This window comes from Gadus macrocephalus, chromosome 6, assembly GCF_031168955.1.
Source record: "Gadus macrocephalus chromosome 6, ASM3116895v1".
NCBI classification, from domain to species: Eukaryota; Metazoa; Chordata; class Actinopteri; order Gadiformes; family Gadidae; genus Gadus; species Gadus macrocephalus.
The window spans coordinates 3,497,872-3,521,909 of NC_082387.1; the positions used below are offsets into that span (position 1 = coordinate 3,497,872).

The following is a 24,038-nucleotide window of genomic DNA, read 5'->3' on the forward strand; positions in this document are numbered from 1 at the left end:
TTGACTCGCTCGTTTGGTAACTGTAGGCGGGGTACTCTCAGAAATGCATATCTCACTCAAAAAAATCATGGACAGGCTTATGCGTGTGAGACCCAAAGCAACCCCTCAAATCCCAGGGAAAGTGTTTTCATAATATGTCTATATGAAAGTAGTGGATTAATACAGCCTACTAATAAAAACACACAGCTTTTAGCTCCAACTGCTGAAAACTTTTATTTTGTGAAATGAGGGTTAAAATTAAATTAGAATATAAAATGTATATGACGCGTCTTTGGGAGACGGACACGATGAGTCCGCAGGAGGCAGGTCTCGAGAGGAAAAAAAAAGGGGGGGGGGGGTCGGGAAGTACTATGGCTACAAAATGGCGTCTTAAAAGATGAACGTAATCTCTTGGGACAAGCCTGGTTACTCAGGAAGTCATGTGTGGATATATTTATATATAAAAAAAAGACAAATGCAGTTAGACATTACAACACCTCCACCCTGCCCTCCATCTGAAGCGTCCTCATAAACAGTCAGTGCTATTGGCTCTCCTTGTTATAAGGGGCGTGGGATCACTTGTTTCTGTATTGCTCACTCAACATCAATATTCCTTTGTCCTTATGTAACATTTTATCCTGCGGTATTGAAAGAGTCAACCAAAAAGAAAAAAAAATCCTTCAAAAAGATAACGCAGCAACCACAGTTCATGTTCCACTCTTACATATACAGTATATATATATATAAATACATACATAAATATCTTACATGTACAACCAATTTGGAAAGGGGGGTGTAGAGAGAACGTAAAGAGTTTGAGGACTTGCGGAGGGCATGGGGGTTTCGGTTAACGAGACCCTGGTTTCTCATTGTAAGTAGTGTGCGTTTGTTGCATTTTCAGCCTACACACAGGGCCATGTGTGTGCGTACACACACACTCACAAAAACACAGAGCGAGAGAGAGCCTTGAGGAGGGTGGATGGGGACACGAGGAGGCGTTACTCAGTTGGCCCAATAAGGAGAACTGCTATAGTTGGACTTGCTGCCCTGAGTCTTCTGCTGCATGCCGCTGGACTGGTTGCGCTGACCGGGACCGCCCTGTAGGGGGAGACAAATCAACTTCAGCTCAGAATGGGGTTTTTCTTAACCAGGGTTTGGATTGGTTTTACTAGGCACTGCTCTATATTGCCAACCTCAGCCATTTCTATAGGTTTATTGATTTACTGTGGAACATTGCATGCCAAGATTGAAGAATACCAAAATATATTTAACTAGGCTACCTAAAACAACAACTTTAAGAATCCTCAGACTAAAAAGGGACCCAAACAAGGACTCAAGACAAAAAAAAATATATATATATATATATATATTATATATCTTTCTCTATTTCTCTCCATCTCTATCCCTCTCTTTATATCTATATATATCAAGGCAGGCCCGATGACAAGATAGACTGGGGTCAACAGTTTGACGTACAGCCAGCTATTTTGACATAGGAGAAAAACATCTTTGAGGAGAGTTTTAGAAAATGGAGTCACTTTCTTAAGTACAGATATTCAGCGGAAGGATATCAGTGGTTGCCTAGGGGCTTTGGCTAGCGTTTATTTTTTCTAATACTGAGTGAATCGTCCACACCAAACGGTCTGAAGGACATTACCTGTCCATCCTGAGCCATGTGATGGTGCAGCAGCTGGGAGTGGGGCTGCTGGTGGGGCAGGATGTGCAGGAAGGGGGCGGGAGCGTATCCAGGAGCCCCCCCAGGGTTCAGGGGACCTGTACCCCCAAGGGCAGAAGGCAGACTGAAGGGCGGGGGTGTTCCTGTGTGGAAGCCCTGCTTGTCGAAGGACTACGGTTGAAAGAACAGAGGATGGAAGAATGGTCAAGGGACATAGTGAATGGCTGATAGTCATGCTCCAGGACTTCTCCACACGCTAGCACGACTTCTGCTCTTCAGAAAAATAGATGACGGACTTCTATGGAGAACTCAGAATACGGATACGAAAGCTAGCAGAGCAGGCGTTGGACTCACCTGGGTTTTGTTGTAAATGGAGCCTCCCATATCAGGTACTCCACTGCTGCCGGACCCAGACAGCCCTGGAGCTTATAGGAAGAGGAGTGGAGGAGTCAAGTATAAAGGACACAAGATTGGAGAATTGGAAGGGAGGTAGAAAAGGAGACAAAGAAAACAAACAAGGCGTTAATTCACCAGCCCAGTGCCCATCCCCTAAAGCATCTGCAGGAGTTCATTGTTAGAAGATGAGACAGACAGCCGGTGCAGTGAAAAAAAACACTTCAGTGAGGAGGGGGTGTCTATCGTTCTCCACACACAGGCCTCCAGGCATGTGTATTGATGTACATGCAGGTGCAACCGCAAGCATGCACCTAAATGCAGCTCCCTCCAGCTGCCCTGGTGGTCCGTTGTTAAGGAGCAGGAGGCTGAGGCCCGCCGGCCTCGGAGTTTGGGTACGTGTGTGTGTGGGTGGAAGAGGGGGGTGTGGGTACCTTTCCCTGGGCCGCTGCCTGATGCCTTGGCCTGGGACTGGGCAGAGCTGCCGTACCCTCCCTTATTGTACTCCCCAGCGTGGGCTTGAGACAGGTCGTCAAAGGCTGAGGGGAGGAGGAGCAAGAGGGGAGCAAAATGGAGGAGAGCAAAATGGAAAAGGAGAGCAAAATGGAAGAGGTGGAAAGAGAACAGGAGGAAGTGAGAGAGGTGGGGGGGGAAGAAGAGAACCAGCAGGAGGGAAGAGAACAAATTAAGTGAGAGAAGGAAGAAGGGGGGAGAAAGAAGCAATAAGGTAACCTTGCTAAAATGGCTGCTGGTTCTGTGCCAAGCTGTGGCTTCCTTCAGCAGGAGGAGACAAGCTGTGCATGCAGCAAAAGCAAAACACGCCACCCAAACACAGGGGACCCTACCCACACACACACAAACGCAAACCACCTGTGGGTCTATTTTGGAATGACTAACCGCTGTTACTCTGGAGTCTAGGAATGCCACTAACACATGGCATGGGGACAGCATTAACAGTTCAATGAGTCAAATAAGAATCATCCATGTTGTAACCATTGCCTCTGTTTAAAATGTACCCCCCCCCCGACCAATTATATTATGCTCAAAATGCCGGACTGGAAATCCCCATCCGAGAGGAGGAGAGCTTAGAGCGGCCATGGTGCAGTACCTGTGCCGTAGGCGTGCTGTCCGTAGCTGGGCTGGTGCTGTTGGTGGTACTGGCTGGAGGGGTTGGCCAGGCCCATGCTCTGCTGTTTAGCCGTGACAGGAGGAACGAAGACCGTTGGGCCATACTGGAAGGCAGAGGGCACTCCGGGCATGCCGGCGTAGTAGGGCAGTCCTGTGAAGGTTTCCAGGTTTAACAACTAACAAATACATTAGATTCCCACAAAATCTAACAAATACATTAGATGAAAATATAAATAGACTGCCCCTACAAATTAAACACATGCCATAATGCAAGGTCAGAGGAAGCAAAAAACACCCATTTATTCTCAAAATTTCTCTTTACAACTCTCTAATTTAATCTACATCAGCCTGAAGTTCTAAAATGTATAAGCCAATCTGTGTACAAGGAGTCCCTTACCAGTGTATCCATAGCCTGGGGGGAGAGGGGGGTTAAGGAAGGCCTGGTTCTGGGTCTGCTGGCCCTGGCTCTGTGCCTGGCTCTGGCCTCCAGCCTGGAGGGGCTGCTGACCCTGAGACTGCACCCCGCCTGTGGACAGGCTGGTGGGGGGGGCCGGGGAGGACGAGTCTCCCCTGCCAAACTTAGTGGCTTCACCTGGTTCAAAGCACCGGTTCACAGTCATTCCACACACTTACTACACATGGGAGAGGGATTTTGAAGTTCAAGTATTAGATAATAAATTGGCGTTTTACCAGAGTAGGGATTGTTGGCGAGACCATCTCTACCAGGCATTGCCGCCGTCGTACCAGGGAATGTCATACCATAGTAGTCCTATAGAAGAAAACAAGATTATAAGATTACGTTTTTGACTATCTAGAGACCCCTTGTGCATTGCATTGATACAAGTAATCTAGGCGAACCAAGTTATTCTAGCTAGTGCTTCCATGACACTAGCGAACACTGACCATGGGAAGGCGGGATTGGAGCATCTGCAGCTCTTCGTAGCCATAGATCTGCTGCAGAGTAAAACAGATAGAATTGTCAAAGGAGTCAGTCTAAACATCAACAATAACAAGTCTTTCCACGGAAAAGGAGGCAATTATGGTTGCAAACATTTGACAGGAAAACAACGTGCATTGATTAAAGCAGGGGTTTTCAAAGTGTGAGAGAGTGAGCCCCCCCTCAGAGAAAAAAATTCAGCTGAGCCCCCCCCCCCCCCCCCCCCCCAAAAAAAAAATGTTCTAAAGACCTGTGTTTTGAAAAAAGCTAATTATTTTACGCATTTTAAACATCTCTGATCATAATTTTAAAACATTTGAAACATATTTCTGAAACATTAAAACATCTTTGTGCGTTTTTAAACACATTTCTTAACACAATTTATGAACTTTATCTAAGCATGTTTTAGCTTAACCTTTTTTAAATACATTTGAACATCTTAATCTGTGTAAACTGCCAGTTTACACAGATTCATTCAGGGTCCCCGACTCTGAATTTTCAGAGTCGAATCAGATCTGCTTTTTCAGTCCAGAGATTCGACTATTCGGCGGGGTTTGTTTACCGGCGTTGCTATGGTGACCTAAATTATTATAAGCAACTGAAAACGATGCTGATTTGAAACTAAAACTATGATTCTGAAAAAAGTATAAATGCTATCAAAATTCCGTTTCGATAGTATTGAAGATACAAGATTTGTTCAATGGTTTGAACTATGGTAAACGGTCGAAAAATGAATGAGTTACGATGTCTAGAAGTAGGTGTATCAGAATGGGCTGACTTCAATGAAAACAGCTGAAAACGAAGCGGTATGAAACTAAAACTGTGATTCTGAAGAAATTTTAAATGATATCGAAATTCTGTTTAGATATTATTGAAGATAGATTTGTGTGTAGATTTGTTAAATGGTTTGCACGAAGATAAACGGTTGAAAATCGATTTAGTTAGGTTACTTCTACAGTTGAAGTACGATTGATGATTTGAATCATCGACTTTCAGGTTTTTCTTCGGGTTTATTTTTTTCTCACGTCGCGCCCCCCCTGAAGAACTCTGGCGCCCCCCAGGGGGGGCGCGCCCCACAGTTTGAAAACCACTGGATTAAAGCACACTGAAGCATTCAACTATAAACAAGATGCTGGGAAAATATATATACATGTAAATATTCCACAAGAATACAGGCACTGAATAAGTGATGATTGATCGAAACCTACTACCAAAGCTGACATCATTAATAATACTTTATGAAGCATGAGATCATAAGTTACCGGGTAGGCAGGAAGCAGACCACCAGGGCCCATGATGTACTGGTTGGCCAGCAGGGGAGGGACTCCCTGGGCCAGGTTAGGGGGAGCTTTACCTTGGTGACAAAAGGAGAAAAATAACACTGAGAGTTGTACTCGAAAAGCAACCAATTTAAATTCTGTGGAGGATAAAAAAAAACGTATATTTTTTTTTAATAAAAGGGTGCAGATAAGACTAAAGGTTTTGGAATGCCTTTCAATTTTAATAAAAATTTAAACAAAATGCCTTCCTTAAAAAAGGCACACTGCAGCTGCAAGTGGAAGCATTATAGTTGGCCGACTGCTTGAGTAGAACCGCAAACAAACTCAAATGGACTTTTGGGTCTTGAGGTGGAACGGTTTCAGAAGGACTGAGCTAGAATAACCATTCCTTAGTGAATAGTTTGAATGCAGCATTTGATTTAAATATGAATGGCGTGTTCAAGGGAAGGAACTCGACACCATATCAAACCAACCATTTTGCAGCAGTCCAAGGACCAAACAATTATAGGTTCTAACAATTGCTTGTTAGTACAACATCTTCGACTTCAGTGTCATTTTGCAAACAATTCTCATCCTTGCCATGCCTTCATTGTCAAACAAACAAGAGTAAACCTGGGTGGTCACCTCCCGGTTAACAGACCTGGGCCCCGTTTCCCGATAACGATGCATTTTCGCTCGTACAATCATTCTCACGATGGATCTTGCGATCCATAGTGAATTTCTTTGGAGCGTTTCCCGAAACTCATGAACATGAGGGGAGTTTCGGTCATGACGTTTGTAGGATTGCAACAGTCTACTGACAGTGCTGAAATGGGCTCCGTAGGAGAGGGAGACGCAGGAATGTCGCAGAAGTGCAGCTCGAACGCGACCTCCCACACAAGAGCAATGGCATCATTTGATTTTATTATATGCCTTGTGACGTGGCGTTTGATCAGTAGGCCTACATTTCGGCTGTGCATGTATTTTTTTAATTTTAAATTGCTGCAATAAATTATGTTGGTGTTGACCTCTATCTTTGCTGTTCAAGTCCAACAGCAGTCTATGAGTAATATATCGGCGGTAACCAATGTTTTCGGTGGCATTCCGTGGTATTGGATGTGTTTTACTAAAACGCATCCAATACATGGAATGTCCGCTGGTGACGCTACTCGGGCTATAGTAGGCTAACGATGCTTTTAGCACCCTACTACTACCTATGGAGTCGTCGTTAGCTACAGGCGTTTACACGACGTTCGCTACCAACGATGCTTTCGGGAAACTGAAAACTGCACGATGCTCTTACGACGCACTTCACAAACCACTTAGGTTAACTATGCTTTCGGGAAACGGGGCCCAGGACTGACCAGTGGTCACCTCCCGGTTAATAGACAAGGACTGACAAGTGGTCACCCCCCGGTTAACCTAACAGACTGACCAGAAGTGGTGAGCAGGGGCGCTGTGCGGCCGCCCGTGGCTGAAAGAACGGTGTTGACATTATTTGAGACGTTGGAGGTAAGGCCCGGCGCACCCCCGGGATGGAGGCCGTTGGAGCTGCCACTGCTGACGCCCATGTGAACCATGGGACTTGGGTGGACCGGCCCGCTGGACAGTGAGGAGAAGCCATGCATCCCACCACCGCTGCTGTCCTCGCTGCTCATCTGAGGGGAAAAGGTTAGAGGGAGCGGTTCAACAGCAGTCACATAAGGTTATATGATGATGACCACTAAAACCTTTTTAGACCAAAATTCCTGTTTTGGATGTTGGTGGCAACTAGGGGTGTGAACGGTTACAAAAAATTGTTAATGGTTACACAACCAAAACGAGATCTGGTAAATCTTGAAAAATGAATTAAACTGTAATCAGACAACACAGTTACATGCTTTAGACCAGTGGTCAGCTACCTTTTCAGGGTATATGCAGGAATCATAGAGATGAATTTACTACCTTTTACTCCCTTTTTTACTACCTCCACAATATTTTTTACTACCAACACGACATCAAGCAGCAGGGCGGGGATTATGCAAAGTACCACTCCCAAAAAATTAAAGATCATTGCGGGGGCGGTCGGGATGATAGAGGTACATTTGCGGGTGCGGGATGATACACTGCACTCCCGCAAATCAAATATGAGGGTAAAGTAAAATATAAAAATCATCATGAAGCCCTCATCAATAAGCAAAACCTACTTTTCCAACAACTTTTCCTTCATGGTCGAAGCACCAGCTGATTCTTTAACCTTTCATTTTTCCTTTAGATGTGCTGGTACTGACCTGCAGAGTTTTTTTTTTTTTTTTTTTAATGTGACTGTTTCGTGTTTCAGTTACAGAGGCCTATTTAATGTTTTGTATGGTTGAAAACATGCAAGCTTACTAATAAATATGTTGAATTTAATGAATTATAAGCGCGCTCGTTTTTTCCAAGCCAATGGACAGGCCTTTCCTGAGACAGAAAGTAAACATCCATCCTTGGGGGCATTTGCGGGCGGGAGCGGGATATAATATCATAGATGCGGACGGGAGCGGGAGCAAAAATTACAGCTCTTTGCAGGAGCGAGTGGGAGCAGCAGCAGTGGGAGCAGCACTGTACAAGGCGGGAGCGGGAGCGAATATTGTGACAGGCGCAGACCTCTAATAGAGAGCTGCTCCCCCTTCGCACGAAGCCGCTGCTGGTGAATGCTCGAAGCGTTTATGATTTAATCGTTTTAATGCCGTTCCATGTCAAGTTGATAGTTTTTTTGCACAACAAGCAAAAAGCTTCTCGGTCATTTCCCATCACGGGTTTCAGCCAGTCTTTAAATGTCGGGTCGTCAACCCATGTTTGCGAAAACTTGCATTTACCCATTCTCTCAGAGCTAGAAACTCAGCCGTACAGAACTGAGGGGAAAAGGCGGAAAATGTTGCTGGTGTTGCACCGAATTCTGCGACCGACTGCAAAGTGTGGCCCCAGGGGGCGCAGTTGCACATTTTCTGCAACATGCACGTGTGCATTATAACAAAAAACATAAATAAAACATAAGATCTCCGGTGGGTCTTTCTTTTCTTGATACTAACATTAATTCTAAACAGCATTTTACACAGTAGCCTATAATAGGAAATGCTCAAAGGTAAATCAGCGAAATTTAACCATGACTGTAGCTTTTTATGGGTAAAGAAGCAACGGTGAAGGACCCTACTAAACGCCCTATCCATTGTATGGGTCTGTAAAATGCTAATCAAATCAATCAAATGTATTTATTAAGCACCTTTAACCACTTAGTCTTCGGGCCATTTTTGGCAATTTTTTTGTTTTTGCACTGCGCCTACTCTAGAGAGCACTGCTCCTTCATAGTATGACCTCTAATCACATGCTTGGTCCCTTTCGAAAGCCGAGAACCTGTAGAATTTTATGACATTATCAGTTAATAACTATCATGTACTCTCACAGTGCTGTGAAGACTACAATATTGTTTTTCCTCCCTCACACAACTCCAAAACCAAGCTGATTGTAGTACCCTGGGTAACTCCATATCCCTTGGAAACACTACTGAGCCCTAGCCCTAGATATTGTGATGCTTTGTGTAAAAGCAGATCAACAAAGCATAAAAGATGAAGTCTCCAGCTCCTTTTATGTAATGATATGTCCATTCGTTCTGGTCAGGGTCCTTTTGGAGACTCCAAAAAAGACCTTTGGCTACCCAAAATGCATACTGTAAACAAAAGTGAACCCAAACATGTAGAAGCATAATCTTGGTCTCAAATGAAAGGTTACCCTCTGGGCTTTCTTGTGAACCATTTAGATAGCATACCAGATGTTCTGATATGTAATGAGACAGGTATAATCACACAAAAATAAAATTTTTAGCTATCCGACTCTGGGGAAGAGCCTGCTAGTTTACGCACACCCCTTGCGCATTTGTTTTCTCAACCACACGTGAGACTTTGTTTGACATGCTGGATATCGTCAGAAAGGTATTTTCATTGGCTATTAGGATATCTAAGGCCCGTCCCCGACCCTTGCTGCCTGCTGGTGTAGCTGTCAATTAAATTATACATGCCCCGTTTTGATAGTGATCGCCTCATTGGCTTGTACGGCTTGTAAACAAGGAAGTATTGGTCTTACAGACATGTTGGAGGGCTCTATGTCACCATGAGACCCTGGCGAACACAGTGGATTCAATGAATCACACGACAATAGCGGAATTGAAACCCTGAATCGCAGTTTTCTACAAAAAAATAGTAGCGTTTTGGTTTTCTATTTTTCGGCTGCTTTGTATAAGATGGCTTGTGCATATATACAATGTAATTACACTAAAATAATTGATATTCGATTTCTGCGGACTCTTATGAACATATGAAGTATCAACTCACTGCTAAGGATATCCACAACGACAATAAAGTTAGAATGCACCAAGTGAGGAGGAGGGTGAGGGGGGCTATTTTGACCTAAGACACTAGGATATTTTTGATCTATATTCGCTAAACATATTTATTCCACCATATGGTTGACATTGGATGAGATTCCTGAGATTCTAAGCTTTCAAACGGTGTATGACATGACTATAACACTCATCTGTATGATGCCGAAAATTGACCCAGCATGTTGGGGGGAAGGGCTGGTGTAACGAAAACTTGCCCACCGGCGGGATTTGACGATTAAGTGGTTAATAAAAAGGTAATTGGTTGGGGGGAGATCTTATGTTTTTGCCTGTCTGCGCTTCAGACTTGTGCATATTGCAGTAAAATATGCAACAGCGCCCCCTGGGGTCACACTTTTCGGTGGGTCGCAGAATTCGTTGTAACACCGGTGTCGCCATAGCAACCAGCGACGCCAACTCTAACGGCTACTCAGTTCAGGTCCTGTTAGCACCGTATACTGTATTTTTTAGGCTAGATGAAGTAAAAACATGCAAACAAAAAAATGGAAACTCATTTTATATTGAGGTGGTGGTGAAAAATGTACTACCAAGTCAAATTGTTTTTGTTACCTTTTACTACCTTTAAAGTGCTTTAATTTTAAATTGTATTTTTTACTACCTTTTACTACCGCGCGGACACCCTGCTTTTCAACAAGCAGTGCCAGTTTGACATTTTCTCGTTAATGAGTGAATAAAATAAGCTGAATTATGACACAGCGACCAAAAACATTTCCAGAAGACCTGGAATTGTACGACTTCCATATATTCCACAATCATGCATCAACATTTTAAATGTTTTTTTGGTTTGCAACCAAAAAACCAAACCATATTTGCAACATGGGCTTACAAATTATAATTTCATATGGCCCATCTTAAAACACCATTTTCAGAAACTCATTCAAAAACATTTGCACTGTGAGAAATGTAAAAAACGAGAATATATGAGAAAGTTGGAAGCATCCACATCAATATCTTTAAGACATGTACAGCTTTGCAAAACCATGTGAAGGGGATGTATACAGGCCAATTGCAACAATATTTAAAATATTTTCTTCTCTATAACTCACAACATAGGTTTAAAACGTATTAATTGATCCCATTTCAGAACACTGCTTTCTGTAACTAATTTAAACATATTTTCACTGGGAGGAAATGCCCAAAACAGAATGAAGTGCAAAAAAAATAATTATTTCTTTGTGTGCCAATGATTATGCTGCCCCATGCCAGTGGTGGCATGCGTGCCTAGGGGTTGCCGACCCCTGCTATAGACCCCAGAGTATCGGTGGCATAAAGGCTGGGACGAATTTCGAATTATAGATATGTCAACTTTATGTTGAAAGTATGGACCGTCGCGATCCCCATTGTAATAATGGCAGTGATTTTTTTTTAGGGGTTTTGATTACTGATTTTTCCTTTTTTTAGGGAAAAATTAAGTAAAATGCAAATCAGACCACGGCAGTGTTGTGTAATAATTAAAGTGTGTAACTACATTTCAGAGTGCTTGTGAGGCAAATAAAACCATAAACTAAAGTACATATAGTAATCCAAAATAGTTTTTGTAGTTATTTTTACAACATCTCAGAGATGCATAATATATTAAGTTAAGTTAACATTTGAAACCAAGTTAACACATAAAATAGGTTTGTTTTCCAAACTTTATTAGCTCGTCCAGGTAGGCGGAGTCAACACGCGTTTGACAAGGTTAATAATGACTTGTATGTATCTAATGTATAGCAGCATTGCACTGCTATGGTGATGGGTATAAAAATAAAAATCACATCTCAATTTCAACTTATGCAAGTTGAAATTGACCTATATTCCGTCATTTTTTTTATTTATTTTTCTTCCCCATTTCACATATTATAAATCGAAGTGTGTATTGCGTTGATGTTTCCTTACAGTGAGGCTGGAGCTCGTCCCGAGTGTAGATCCAGATGAGTGAGTGCTAGTCATGTGACTGATAACAAAAATAAGACGTTAGAACATTAGAATCTAAACCATGTTCATTTGAATCATTTCTTAATAATCAAATCAAACCCCTTTAAGAATGGCCATTGGAGATTCAGAAAACCAATAATTCCACATAAAATGCATTCAGATATGTGCTTGTAACCATCATTATCTCCAGCGTAGGCCGTGACCGTCTCACCTGCTGAGGGATGGGAGAGGTGCTTGGTGGGAGGGGGTCACTACAGGGGAAGGGATGTGGTGGGTGGGGCCACAGTCACTAGTCATCACAGGAGACTCCGCCTTCCCCACTTTAGATGCAGAAGACATACCTGGTGAACATGAAAAAAAAAAAACGAGAAATGAAAGGCCTACCCCTTTCACCTCCACTCATACAAGTAGCAGAGATGGGAAAAAGTCACTGTTTGGCAAGTCCCAAGTAATTCCCAAGTCATGGCAGTCAATACCGAGTCAAGTCCCAAGTCAAGACAGGGAAAGGCAAGTCGAGTCCAAGTCCAAGTCACACCAAAGCCAGGTCGAGTCCAAGTCCCAAACTCCCAAAGTCTTGAAACATGTATTTTTACTGAATGTCATTATTAGGCTATTGATCATGATTTCAACATATCACTTTAATTAACAGTAATTTAATCATATCTTATCAATACAGTTATAATGTGTTCATTGTTCGTCTTCAAATGTGATATGATATGCGCATGTGCCAAGATCGTATGTTGATAAAAGTAGCCCAATAGGGAAGGAAAACCGCCCAATCTGGCAACATTGCATGAAGGTCCTCAAAATGTAGCCCAATATGTTGGTAAAAAACACCTAATCTGGCAACACTGCTGAACGTCCTCGTCAATGTAAATCTATGAGCCCAACTAAAATGAAGCCGATATGAAACTTAAACTGATTCTAAAGAAGGTAAACGTTTGAAAAATTTCAGACTGGCCAGACGGCTTCAATGGGACCAACTCAAAACGCAGCCGATATGAAACTATTCTGAATAAAGTATAAATGATATCGAACTTTCGTGTAGATTTGTCTTCGCTCGCTGTTTTTTTTTTTTTTTCATCTTCACGGAAGTGAATGTGTCTTGGGTGCCTAGCCCTCCAGGCGGGAAATATGTTAGATATCTAAAACAATAAATGTACTTGACTCAAGACATGTCGATTCATTACAAGTCAAAGAGGAAAGTCAGAGTCAGGTCTCAAGCCAATAGCAGACAAGTCTAAGTCGAGTCGCAAGTCCTCCAAGTCATGTGACTCGAGTCCAAGTCATGTGACTCGAGTCCAAGTCATGTGACTCGAGTCCAAGTCATGTGACTCGAGTCCAAGTCATGTGACTCGAGTCCAAGTCATGTGACTCGAGTCCAAGTCATGTGACTCGAGTCCAAGTCATGTGACTAGAGTCCAAGTCATGTGACTAGAGTCCACATCTCTGACAAGTAGCATCCACTAGCGCTGCCATTCAAGGAGTTTGAATGTGCTGACAATCTGAATACTTACAATCCTGGGCGCTCTGCGTCTTCATACCATTGAAGCCATTCTAGAAGACAAACAATAGTAATGTTCTTAGAACTCAAGTTCTAGTAATGCAGGCTACACCGTCTAGGCTTCGTCTAGCACGCCAAGATGCTCCCTTGCGAGTGTGCACAGGACAAGCCCATGACGGCATAGCCTACATGAAATAGAGTAGGTTTTCTTCATACAAGTCCTCAGCCATCTGCAGACATTTTAAATGACACCATATGTAAACAAATCAAACCAAAGTAATGGCTCACCGTCAGGGCTCCTGTCACTGAGGGCATGTCTTTGTTTTGGGAGAAGCCAAGATGGGGGGGCAGGGACCGGGGTCCGGTGCTGTCCACCCGTCCCATAGAGGGAGCTGAGGGGGAAGCCCCGGCACTGGGCAGACCCAGGGAGGGGGAGGGAGTGGCACTGGGTAAGCCCAGGGAAGGGGAGGGGAAGCTGGGATCAGACACGGCCAACGGTAGCGTAGACATGCTGCTAATAGGTTCACTGGAAGACAAAATAATTACATTGATCAAATAAAAGGCCCACACAGCACATCCAGCCTCCATTATTTTCCAACTGCAGCAGGAATAGGCCCAGACAACCATAGGCATTTTTACACTGCCAAGCCGGTTCAGTCGCGGTTTGGCACGCCCAAAACCGTAAACTGTAAAACCGAAGGGGGTAAAATCCCGTCGTCACGGAGCCTACTTTCTTGGTTCACTGGAGAAGGCGGGGCTGTGCACGGAGAGAAGACCTTTATAGAATATTTTGCATACAACAAATGTTTTTATTTTTTTAGGATTCATGAGACTCGTGCAAGCGTGAGTCTGAGTGTAGGCTAAAAACGCGATTATCTACAAGTGCAATAACGCCAACCTATTCTTTTCTGTAAACGCGGACCGTGCCGGGGAAAAGGGCATATTTGGCAGTGTAAAAAAGTTTTTTATATGTTTGCAACACGGTTCATTCAGAGATATTAATCATACATAGTTAGTATGGTTATTAACTAACAAATCTTTAGACTTAGATATGTGATCTTAAGATGTTCTCCCCAAAGGAAATAGATTAGTATGGACTCACGTCTTACAAAAGACCTGAACCTATGAGGTCACACACACACCCTCTCCATTGAGGAGAGGGTGGAAGATCCTCCCTAACATTGTTGAGAATAAAATAAATTTAGATTGCCCAGACTACTGTAAAGAATGAATGCCCTTAAATATGACTACTTTAATGCCTTTGAGTACATAAGGTTTGTTTCCCTGAGTAAAGGGACATTAGCTCCCCCTATCGCCTATTGACAATTACTTCAGGGAGGAAGGTCCTCCCTCAGCCTCCATTGACTCACATTAATTTCCCCAAAAGTACTGGCGGCCGGTGAATAACATGGGTTTCAATGGGAGAGAGGAGGAAAGTCCTCCTCTGAGTGGGTGTGACCTTAAGGCGTCTGATTCGCGCAAAATTTTTTTCGGGCTGCGCTATGAACCAATAAGAAGGATCCCTGGCTGGTGAGCAGTATTGCCAGATTGGGCAGATTACCCACCCAATTGGGCTACTTTTAACCACGTTAGAATGTAAAAATTATCATTGGGCGGTAAATCTGCCCAATCTGGCAACGCTGTCGATAACAAACCCACTCTGCCTGCAGTGCCGTTCAGTCTAAGAGACGCAAAGCAGGTGAAATCATCTGAAGGATAACGAGATTCTAACATTTGCGAATAAAGTGTACAATGGAAATTTTGGAAACAGGATATTGTTCATGTTTAATTACAAAGCATTCCATTCATTGAGTTACAGTGTTAAGTTAGTGACCAAAGAAAAAAAATCGAGGTCACCAAAAGTAATGGCAACGTCAGTATTGTTAGTGCTACATGGTTTGCTAGGTACTCATGGATTACTGGTAGCATTACTAGCAATCAACTGTATTGCTGGCCCTGTTTGCTAATAAATAATCGCGAATCGCCAACGTGGGCTGTTCATGGTTTCACTGATGTCAAAGATATCTATAGGGCAACCAAACGCCACGACAAGTGTCAAGTTCACGTTGGTGCTGCTATGCGACATTCCTTGCTAAGCACCATGCCTATAGATCAGGTTGTTTGAAATAATGTTCTCGTTCTTTTACTAGTTTGTTACTCTGACCGTTCTGTTTGATATTGTAGAAAGGGTGAATGATTCAGAGCATGATGCATTTTAAATGGCATCATTTTTGGTCTTGAGTCTTTTCTTAAAACAATTGTAACAAAATAAACATAGGTAAATTACAACCAATAACTTCAGTCATTGCATTGACAAGCATGCATACGTGCCAATGGTGCACGGGTATACACTGCCACTTATTGGATCAACCCGCGTATAACTGATGCATGCACACGCAGTGACAGCTGATTCGCACCTCCTCCTCTCAACGAGCCTACAAAGGAAAACCCGAAGCAGCGGGATATTTGGCACAGTGAAGACGGTCGGCGACATCTGAAGTTTACCAATGTGTGCTCAAACACACCTGCCCAAAACGATTATTGACTCAGAAAAGATAATGTTAGCCTTATGAACTCAACCTTATTGATATTGAACATCCCGCACCCCAAGTCAGCATAGACAACGTTGGTAGCGCTTTTTCCATCTAGATTCCACTTGGGTTTTGGATTGTCTAGGCCGTTAAAGTAGTTAACTATTATTAATGCTAACCGGGAGAAAGTTCTGATCCGCGCAGACTTCATACGTCATACTTGTTAGGGAGGTTGGAGTTGCTCGCAACCATTCACAACCTAACGTGATTGTCATTTCATGCGTGAATGGACGAGCAGGCAGGCTCTGGTGCCATTTCGGTTAAGACAAACTATGAAACATTGCCGTTGCTATGCAACCTTGACTGGGAGAGTCGGGACGTCCTAAGTAGGTGCAGATCCGCGATAGCATAATGCTTCTTCATAATAGTGAACTACTTTAACGGCAACGAAAATACAAAACCCAAGTGTAATCTAGATGGAAAAAGTGTAGTTGAGCAGCTTTTACTTCTTCGCCACCTACAGAGTTTGTCACGGACGATCATTCAAAACCCCCATGTTATTTTCCATTGACATTTAAACATGGAGCCAAGAGCCTCGGAGGCGGGACTTATTCTTCAGAGGTCTATAGAGTTGCAAAGTCACGCCCGGAAGGGGCTCCATGAATGGGTTTCAATGGAGAAAATAATTATCTTCTGGTCCCAGTATTTATATGCCCCGGATTACACGTATGTTGTTTGTGGATTTAAATGATAATTCTACATGTCAAGAGTTTGACCGTTTATTGTGCAATTGTTCAGTTAAAGGCTGTAGAGAAAACACAATGAGAAAGACTAACCGTCTCGTATGTGACATCACGCTCCCTGCGACTGGCGTGGACAAGAACGACAATTACCCCATCGGCATAACTAAAACTCTCCACATAACCCGACTTATAATGGTTTTCACCTCTTTTGATGCTTTTATCCTCCCCTTGGAAAAAAGCGGTGACGTGGAGCAGAGATCGCCATGTCTGTACCGGAGTTCGAAGTGCGGGTGGTGACATACCATTCGCAACAAGAGAAGCGACGAGCTGTAGTTCACAAACCGATCTCACAAAACCTAACATTATTAAACTTCTTTGCGGAATTTTTCTTCGAATGAAAAGTTAACATTTAAATCCACAAACATGTGTAATCCCAACCCGGTATCACGTGATTTCGTGCTCAAGCGCACAAACGTTTATTGAATCGTGTCCCACAGCACGATTGTCCGACTTTCGTCGTGCTACACAGAACGAAATGTAAACCAAAGCATTTTGAATGGCAGTGTTTTTCAGAAGAGAGAGTGTGTACAGTGCACCCTTTAGTTATATATATGTCAATATTTCCAATATTTTTTAAAGGTCCCATGACATGAAAATCTTACTTTATGAGGTTTTCTAACATAAATATGAGTTCCCCTAGCCTGCCTATGGTCCCCCAGTGGCTAAAACTTGCGTTTGGTGTAAAACGAGCACTAGCTGTTCTGCTCACCTTTGAAAAAACGGAGGCTCAAGCGCGCTGATTTGGAATGTCTTTATTTATGTCGTCATAAAGCATCTAAGCTCCTCCCCTTACTCTGCCTGGCCCACCCAGAGACGTTGGCCCGCCAATGAGACACGACGGTGCGAGCGCCACATGTGTGTGTGTGAATACACACACTGTAACGCAAGTGTTTCTTGTCGGTTCTTTGACGTCTCTTGTATTTCCACAACAAGACTGTAGTGGGGGTTATCTGAGCCATGGTTGAGAAGGAATTGGGGGAAAGGAACTTTGGCATTGACTCTCTGAAGTTCATGAACTGCGACATGCCGCCGGTTGCCGCGAGGCACCATCGCCCGGCAGCCGGCAGCGCGCGGTTCAGCCTACTTCAGGTTGATGTGAAAGTGGAAGAACCAGAGACGTCGCAGAACCCGACAAAGTCGTTTGTGATTCATAATATCTCTGGAGGCACACACAGCTTTTGGCCGTGATATGCATTATATGATATAGATATCTATGCAGGGGCGGATGGTGTATAGGGGCGATTTGGGCGACGCACTACCAACTGGGAGAAAGAGGATTTATTTTAATTTTTTTTCTATCACGGCAAAAGTAGTTTTCAGTGTTCTAGACTTATTATCTGTCATTGTCCAATCAGAATTGTCAGATTCAAATCGCGTTTCAATGGTACCGCCTCTTTTTGGGCGAATTCATCGACGTGGAAAATCGCCCAAGCCTTCTCCGTTGACTCTAATGTTAAACTTTTTTTTTCGGAAATTGAGCCTTCAATGCATTTTCAATGGGGATTTGGGACTCGCCCTAACGTGCCTGCGTCATACGTAACTGAGCAAAGAGCGCGAAGGGATATCTTCGATCAAGTCACTTGCTGATTTCAACATGGCTGCAAATGTGCGCAATTCCGTTTCGTCTCTCAAAGAAGTTCCTTTTAGTTGAGTGGCAATGTTCACCCACGACTTGAATTCAAGGCCTGCTGTGGTGCACTGGCACTGTACCAGGGTCATCATGAGCTACAACCTCCAGGATACATTCTCTGAGACTGAGTTTGTTGAACATTCTCATAACTACTCCTATGACAACAGCTGAAGCTGAGAGATGTTTCTCAACCCTGAAAAGAATCAAGACATTCCTGCGAAATTCAATGGGCCAGGAACGTCTGAATGCACTGGCCATGCTCTCCATGGAGAGGGACCTAGTCCTCAACATGCGTGATTTCAATGAGAAAGTCATTGACCGCTTTGCTGCACTGAAAGAGAGACGAGCAAAGTTTCAGTACAAGTAATGTAGTCTCTCTCTCTCGCTCTCTGTCCCCCAACCCCCCCTTCTCGTGAGGATGGACACTGGTTTACAGCGGCCCTCACACCCCCACACCACCACCCCACCCCTTTCAAGTGTATATTGTATATAGTTCTCTGCACACCTATGGTGGCATCATGCCTTCAGTGTGCATATTGTATATATTTCTCTGCACACCTATGGTGGCATCATGCCTTCAGTGTGTATATTGTTCTCTGCAAAACTCTGGTAGCATCATGCCTTCAGTGTGCATATTGTATATAGTTCTCTGCACACCTATGGTGGCATCATGCCTTCAGTGTGTATATTGTATGTAGTTCTCTGCAAACCTATGGCGTCATCATGCCTTCAGTGTGTATATTGTATATAGTTCTCTGCAAACCTATGACGGCATCATGCCTTCAGTGTGTATATTGTATATAGTTCTCTGCAAACCTATGGTGGCATCATGCCTTCAGTGTGCATATTGTATATAGTTCTCTGCAAACCTATGGTGGCATCATGCCTTCAGTGTGTATATTGTATGTAGTTCTCTGCAAACCTATGGCGTCATCATGCCTTCAGTGTGGATATTGTATATAGTTCTCTGCAAACCTATGGTGGCATCATGCCTTCAGTGTGTATATTGTATATAGTCCTCTGCAAACCTATGGTGGCATCATGCCTTCAGTGTGCATATTGTATATAGTTCTCTGCAAACCTATGGTGGCATGCCTTCAGTGTGTCTTGAACAACCACACATAAAAGGTTGCACATATTATATTGATATTTTATCGTATTTGTCTAAAGGCATACTTGACTGTAGATAGATTTGAGTGAAGTTACCAACACAATAAATTGTCCGTAACACTCACCCCTTTTAGAATCACATTCTCTCACTCTCACAAACACACATACAGATAGAGACGGAGAGAGAATGTTAACTTGTGTATACCGGTAATTCCCAATTATTATTGATGTATTTGCACTTTTAATCTTGATGAATTCTACAAGGCAAATAAATTAAGTAAAAACTTAGTTCACCGGCTCCATTCGTCTTTGTAAGGAAATGTTCTATTTTGTCTTTATTATTTTGTCAGAATGCACCAGAATGCTTCGTTTTTATATGAAAAACACAAAAAAATCTTCGGGGGGAGGAGGGCCCCAGACCCCCCAACAGGGGTTTGGTTCACAAACTTTCTGCCCCCCCTATAATAAAATTCACCAGCCGCCACTGTATCTATGTATTATATGATATTATTTAGATAGAGCTCCAGGACTAAGTGTTGTAAACTTCCTTGTTATTTGGATAACCGTTCTGCTTTTGGTGTTATGGCGCATAACACGTCGGACTCTCGTCTCGGGTATTTCTACAACGAGACTCGTAGTGGGGGTTATCTCAGCCAAGGTTGAGAATGAATTGGGGGGAAGGAACTTTGGCTTTGACTCCCTCAAGAACATGAACCACGACATGGAGGAGAAAGGGATTGTTGGCGGCGAATGTCTCCCGCTTGAGCCCCGCTGAGGGACCACCGCCGGAGGCGGAGGTGCCTTAGCGCTGCCCGGCAACAATCCCTCTCTCCTCCTTGTCGCGGTTCAGTCTACTTCACATTGATGTGGACGTGAAAGAACCAGGAACGTCGGAGAACCCAACTCGGTCATTTGAGATTCATAATATCGGCTCACACAGCTTTTGGCCGTGATAATATATATTATATGATATAGATATCTATGTAGGCTTGATGTTAATATTTAGATATAGAGCTCCAGGACTCCCGTGTGTTCTAGAATATTTACAGAACACGGCTAAAGGCTGTGTGCGCCTCGCCATTGCGATACATCCACTGTAACTAGAGCGCACGGTACCGTGGCTGCAAGCTGCTCAGGGCCACACCCCCACCCTCCTCCTTGACCCGCCTCGCTCCTCCTCATTTGCATTATAGCTACAGACGCCAAAACAGCGCATTTGGGGGAAGCTCAATGTGCGACTGGCTCGGAGTGGCTGCAACTCTGCACCACGGCTGAATTTCGGGAACGTCTTTGAATACTGTGTTAGTTGCCCACTAATACCTATATTAAAGAATACATAAAATAGCATGTCATGGGACCTTTAAGCAGACCTCCTCAAAAACTGAAACGAACATGCTCAACAAAACGCGTTTCTGAGACAAAAACAACAGAAAGACTGACTTCAGAAGGGGTGAGCGCAGATAGCACAGCGCACCCTCTAGTTATATATAGAAAAGAAAGGTATTAATTACAAGTCTAAACTGTGGGAAATAGAACGATATGAGGGGCGAGAGCGTGCACTGCGCAGTCCCCCATATCGGTCTATTTCCCACAGTTTAGACTTGTAATTAATACGTTTCTTTTGTATTCAACGTGACTCCTTTCTTTTTTTTTTATTAGTCTGGTGGCTAGTAGGCCTAGGCTATAACGTCCCTCAGAGATGTGCACATACACATTTAACGAGGCAGGGTTATTTGAAATAATTCATTAAGTTAACATGTGTGAGAGGTTATTCCTCGTCCTGAGTGTGTAGGGTGTGTTTTGACGACAGTCTCACTCCGAGAACGTATACCGACTGTTGGCAAGGGCACTTAAGTGTCGGCCGCTGACGGGAAAAGTACCCTTCGGCGTCGTCTGCAAACTGAGAGGGGGTTCAATTCAACACACTGTTATGCCATCCCCAGCAATGTTTGACGTTCAGAGCAGGTGCTCTGGTGCATTCACTCCTGTATTAACCCGACTACGGCTCTAATAGACACTGAGCATCTTCCCTATTGGATAGTTTATAGGATAGGCCTATTTATTTATTTATTATATACGGAGACCACCAAACTTCCTCGAAGCAACGAGAATGGTCTATTAAATTCAAGATGGGTGTGCGAGAATAGGGATATATTGCCATACCCTCAATATGAATTACATTCAAGCTGGTCAATGGTCAGATTCAGATCTTGTTATAACGATAATTGAATAAAAGCTATAGTCTACTTATAATCTAACTAAATAATTGTATATTTATATATATATATATATATATATTTTAATATTTAATTAATTAATTACAATAACGGCTTTAAACATGTGACATGCCTACGTTTTTTGGCCTATTCTTTTCAATAGGCCTGCGTCAACGTCACGTGACACATTACATGGCATTACATGGCTCCAAACCACGTTGGTTAACGGCGGCAACGGAGCTGCCGTCAATTGTGTTGTTTTTGTTGTAAACTAGGGTCCGCTGGTTGGGAAATATACAGATATTCCAAGGTTTCCTTGGATGTTTCTATTTTCCGCAGTTTAGACTTGTAATTAATAAGTAATTTTTAATTAACTTGGCTCTTTTTTTTTATCCGTCTGGTAGCTTGTTACGTCACTCTGAGAGACGCGCATGAACAGATTTTATAGTGACACGCAGACTATAACCTATTCTTGAAAGCAAAACACCAAGCTCATTGATTTAACGAGGCAGGGTTATTTGAAACAATTAATTGAATATGTGTAAGAGGTCATTCCGCCTCCTGAGTAGGGATGGGAATCGAGAACCAGTTCTTGTTCAGAACCGGTGCAGAGTCAACCGATTCCAAGAACCCATACAAAGTGAACGTAGAGAATTTTTCGCGAGAGAAAACCGGCTTTTTGTCGTGATGACAGCCAATCAGCGTTCAACAGCGCGACAACTGATTGACATGTGTAACGTAACAGCCAATCAGCGTTCTACTGTCAAACTCAGTGCAGTCCGGGTTGAACTGCAGCATGGAGGAGAAAGTGATTGTTGCAGTTTACGACTCCCGGAGCTCTATATATAATAGTATATAATATAATATAATTGTACATATAATATCACGGCCAACAGCTCTGTGCGCCTCCGGATGGCCGTAGCGTGGGGAGCTCTCATAGGGATTGGGCTTCTCGGGGTTTGTTTACCGGCGTTGCTATGGTTTCCGGTCTTGTGTGTTCCAACGGTTTATTAGGTAGGCCCATCTAATAAATCTCTGTCTAATCAATACTTCATTTTGTTGATGTCAGTTGAATGTTGAATGTTCAGTTGAATGTTTGTTACAAGTTGATTGCAAATGAGCACTGTTAGCATTCCAAATGGCACAAGCTCTTACTTGACTGTTTTCAGTCTGTGTTTTTAGTTTTATGGCACATAATGATGGCATTTGGGCTTAAAAAGCCACACATATATTTTTTTGTCCACACCAATTGATTTGAAAATGTACAAATACCTAATACTAGACGCACTTTTGATCAAATATTAAAGAGATTTAATACAAACAAACACATTTGTACTAGGGCTGTAACGATACACAAACTCACGATTCGGTTTGTATCACGATTTTTGACCATCGTGTGATACATCACACGATTTTTTGAAATTTAAAAAGCATTTTATTTCAACACTTATATACCAATTAACTTAATGTAACATTTAATAACAAATAATTTGGAACACTGAACAGATTTGAACAGAAAGAATACTATTAAGTATAGCTAAATTAATAAAGAAATAACCAAAGATTGCAGTTGGAGGATGCTTTTTGCTGGTAGGCAAAAACCCTCAACTGTTACCCTTATTAGCGCTTCTTATTAGGCCATGCAGCTTAAATAATGACATAATCAGGCCATATAGAATGCAACATGTTTAATAGCCTAACTTTCAATAGATGTGGAAAAACATGAACGTCTAACATGAACATCGCAATAACGAGACATAGTGTTACGAGTAGCATATGTGTGTGCGCGAGATTGGCAGTGTGCGTATGTGTGCGTATGCGTGCGTGAGTGACGTCAGCGAGTGAGTGGACGAGCGAGGAGAGCGAGCGGTAGCGCGCGTGTCTAGTGAAGAAGCGAATGAGTCCGGTAGAATAAAGTACCCATCCTGTCAATAATCGGTGGCCGCTTCATTCCGACCTACAAGCAGACAAACTGCCAGTCAAATCACACAAAACAATAGAGACAGGATCACATAGGCAATTTTTTTCACGCTTGGCCCACCCTGGAGAAATGTCGTTCATATCGCATACGAGGACTTCGACGGCTGTGGAGAAATGCAATCCTCCGTAGCCACGGAGAGCTGTCATCACAGAGAGGGCATCTCGTCGCATACTTACGGCATCGATAGGAGGGGGCGCTGTCGGCAGACTATTATTTAGACAATTATTAGCAAATTTCAATCGGACAATTTGACCGGAGAGTTAGAAAGGGCATATCGCGCTTCTGCCTTCTCACACCGCGTGACAGGTTTGTGGCTTTGAGTGTCGCGATTTCGGTTTCGATACGCGTATCGTTACAGCCCTAATTTGTACTTATTTTCTCACCCAATGAGAATCGATAAGAGAATCGATAAGGAATCGAATCGATAAGCAGAATCGGAATCGTGAAATTCTTATCAATTCCCATCCCTACTCCTGAGTGTGCTTCCTATTTATTTCTAGCGTACACCCGTACTGTCCACAAGCACCCCCTCCCCCTCCCCAGTGGTGGTTGGGTCATATA

At 43.1% G+C, this 24,038-nt stretch overlaps 1 protein-coding gene and 1 non-coding gene across 8 annotated transcripts in view; both read right to left on the reverse strand.

Moving 5' to 3' along the window:
• Positions 1–187: 187 nt before the first annotated feature.
• Positions 188–24,038, reverse strand: part of LOC132458718 (ubiquitin-associated protein 2-like) — a 76,283-nt gene continuing 52,432 nt past the window's right edge. For 2 of the 7 annotated variants that reach the window (XM_060052973.1, XM_060052974.1), the window contains exons 16-29: positions 13,495–13,732; positions 13,220–13,259; positions 11,914–12,043; positions 11,664–11,721; positions 6,807–7,029; positions 5,375–5,466; positions 4,079–4,129; positions 3,866–3,944; positions 3,573–3,767; positions 3,156–3,326; positions 2,482–2,586; positions 2,009–2,079; positions 1,637–1,825; positions 188–1,077 (exon numbers count right to left, since the gene is read on the reverse strand). In XM_060052973.1, the coding sequence (XP_059908956.1) occupies positions 982–1,077; positions 1,637–1,825; positions 2,009–2,079; positions 2,482–2,586; positions 3,156–3,326; positions 3,573–3,767; positions 3,866–3,944; positions 4,079–4,129; positions 5,375–5,466; positions 6,807–7,029; positions 11,664–11,721; positions 11,914–12,043; positions 13,220–13,259; positions 13,495–13,732 (1,738 nt within the window). In that variant the 3' untranslated portion in view covers positions 188–981. The remainder of the gene's footprint in view (positions 1,078–1,636; positions 1,826–2,008; positions 2,080–2,481; positions 2,587–3,155; positions 3,327–3,572; positions 3,768–3,865; positions 3,945–4,078; positions 4,130–5,374; positions 5,467–6,806; positions 7,030–11,663; positions 11,722–11,913; positions 12,044–13,219; positions 13,260–13,494; positions 13,733–24,038) is intronic. The other 5 variants (XM_060052978.1, XM_060052975.1, XM_060052977.1 and 2 more) reach the window with 5 other exon arrangements.
• Positions 11,816–11,895, reverse strand: LOC132460245 (small nucleolar RNA SNORD121A). Its single transcript, XR_009526395.1, has one exon. It is a non-coding gene; the product is annotated as a small nucleolar RNA SNORD121A (small nucleolar RNA).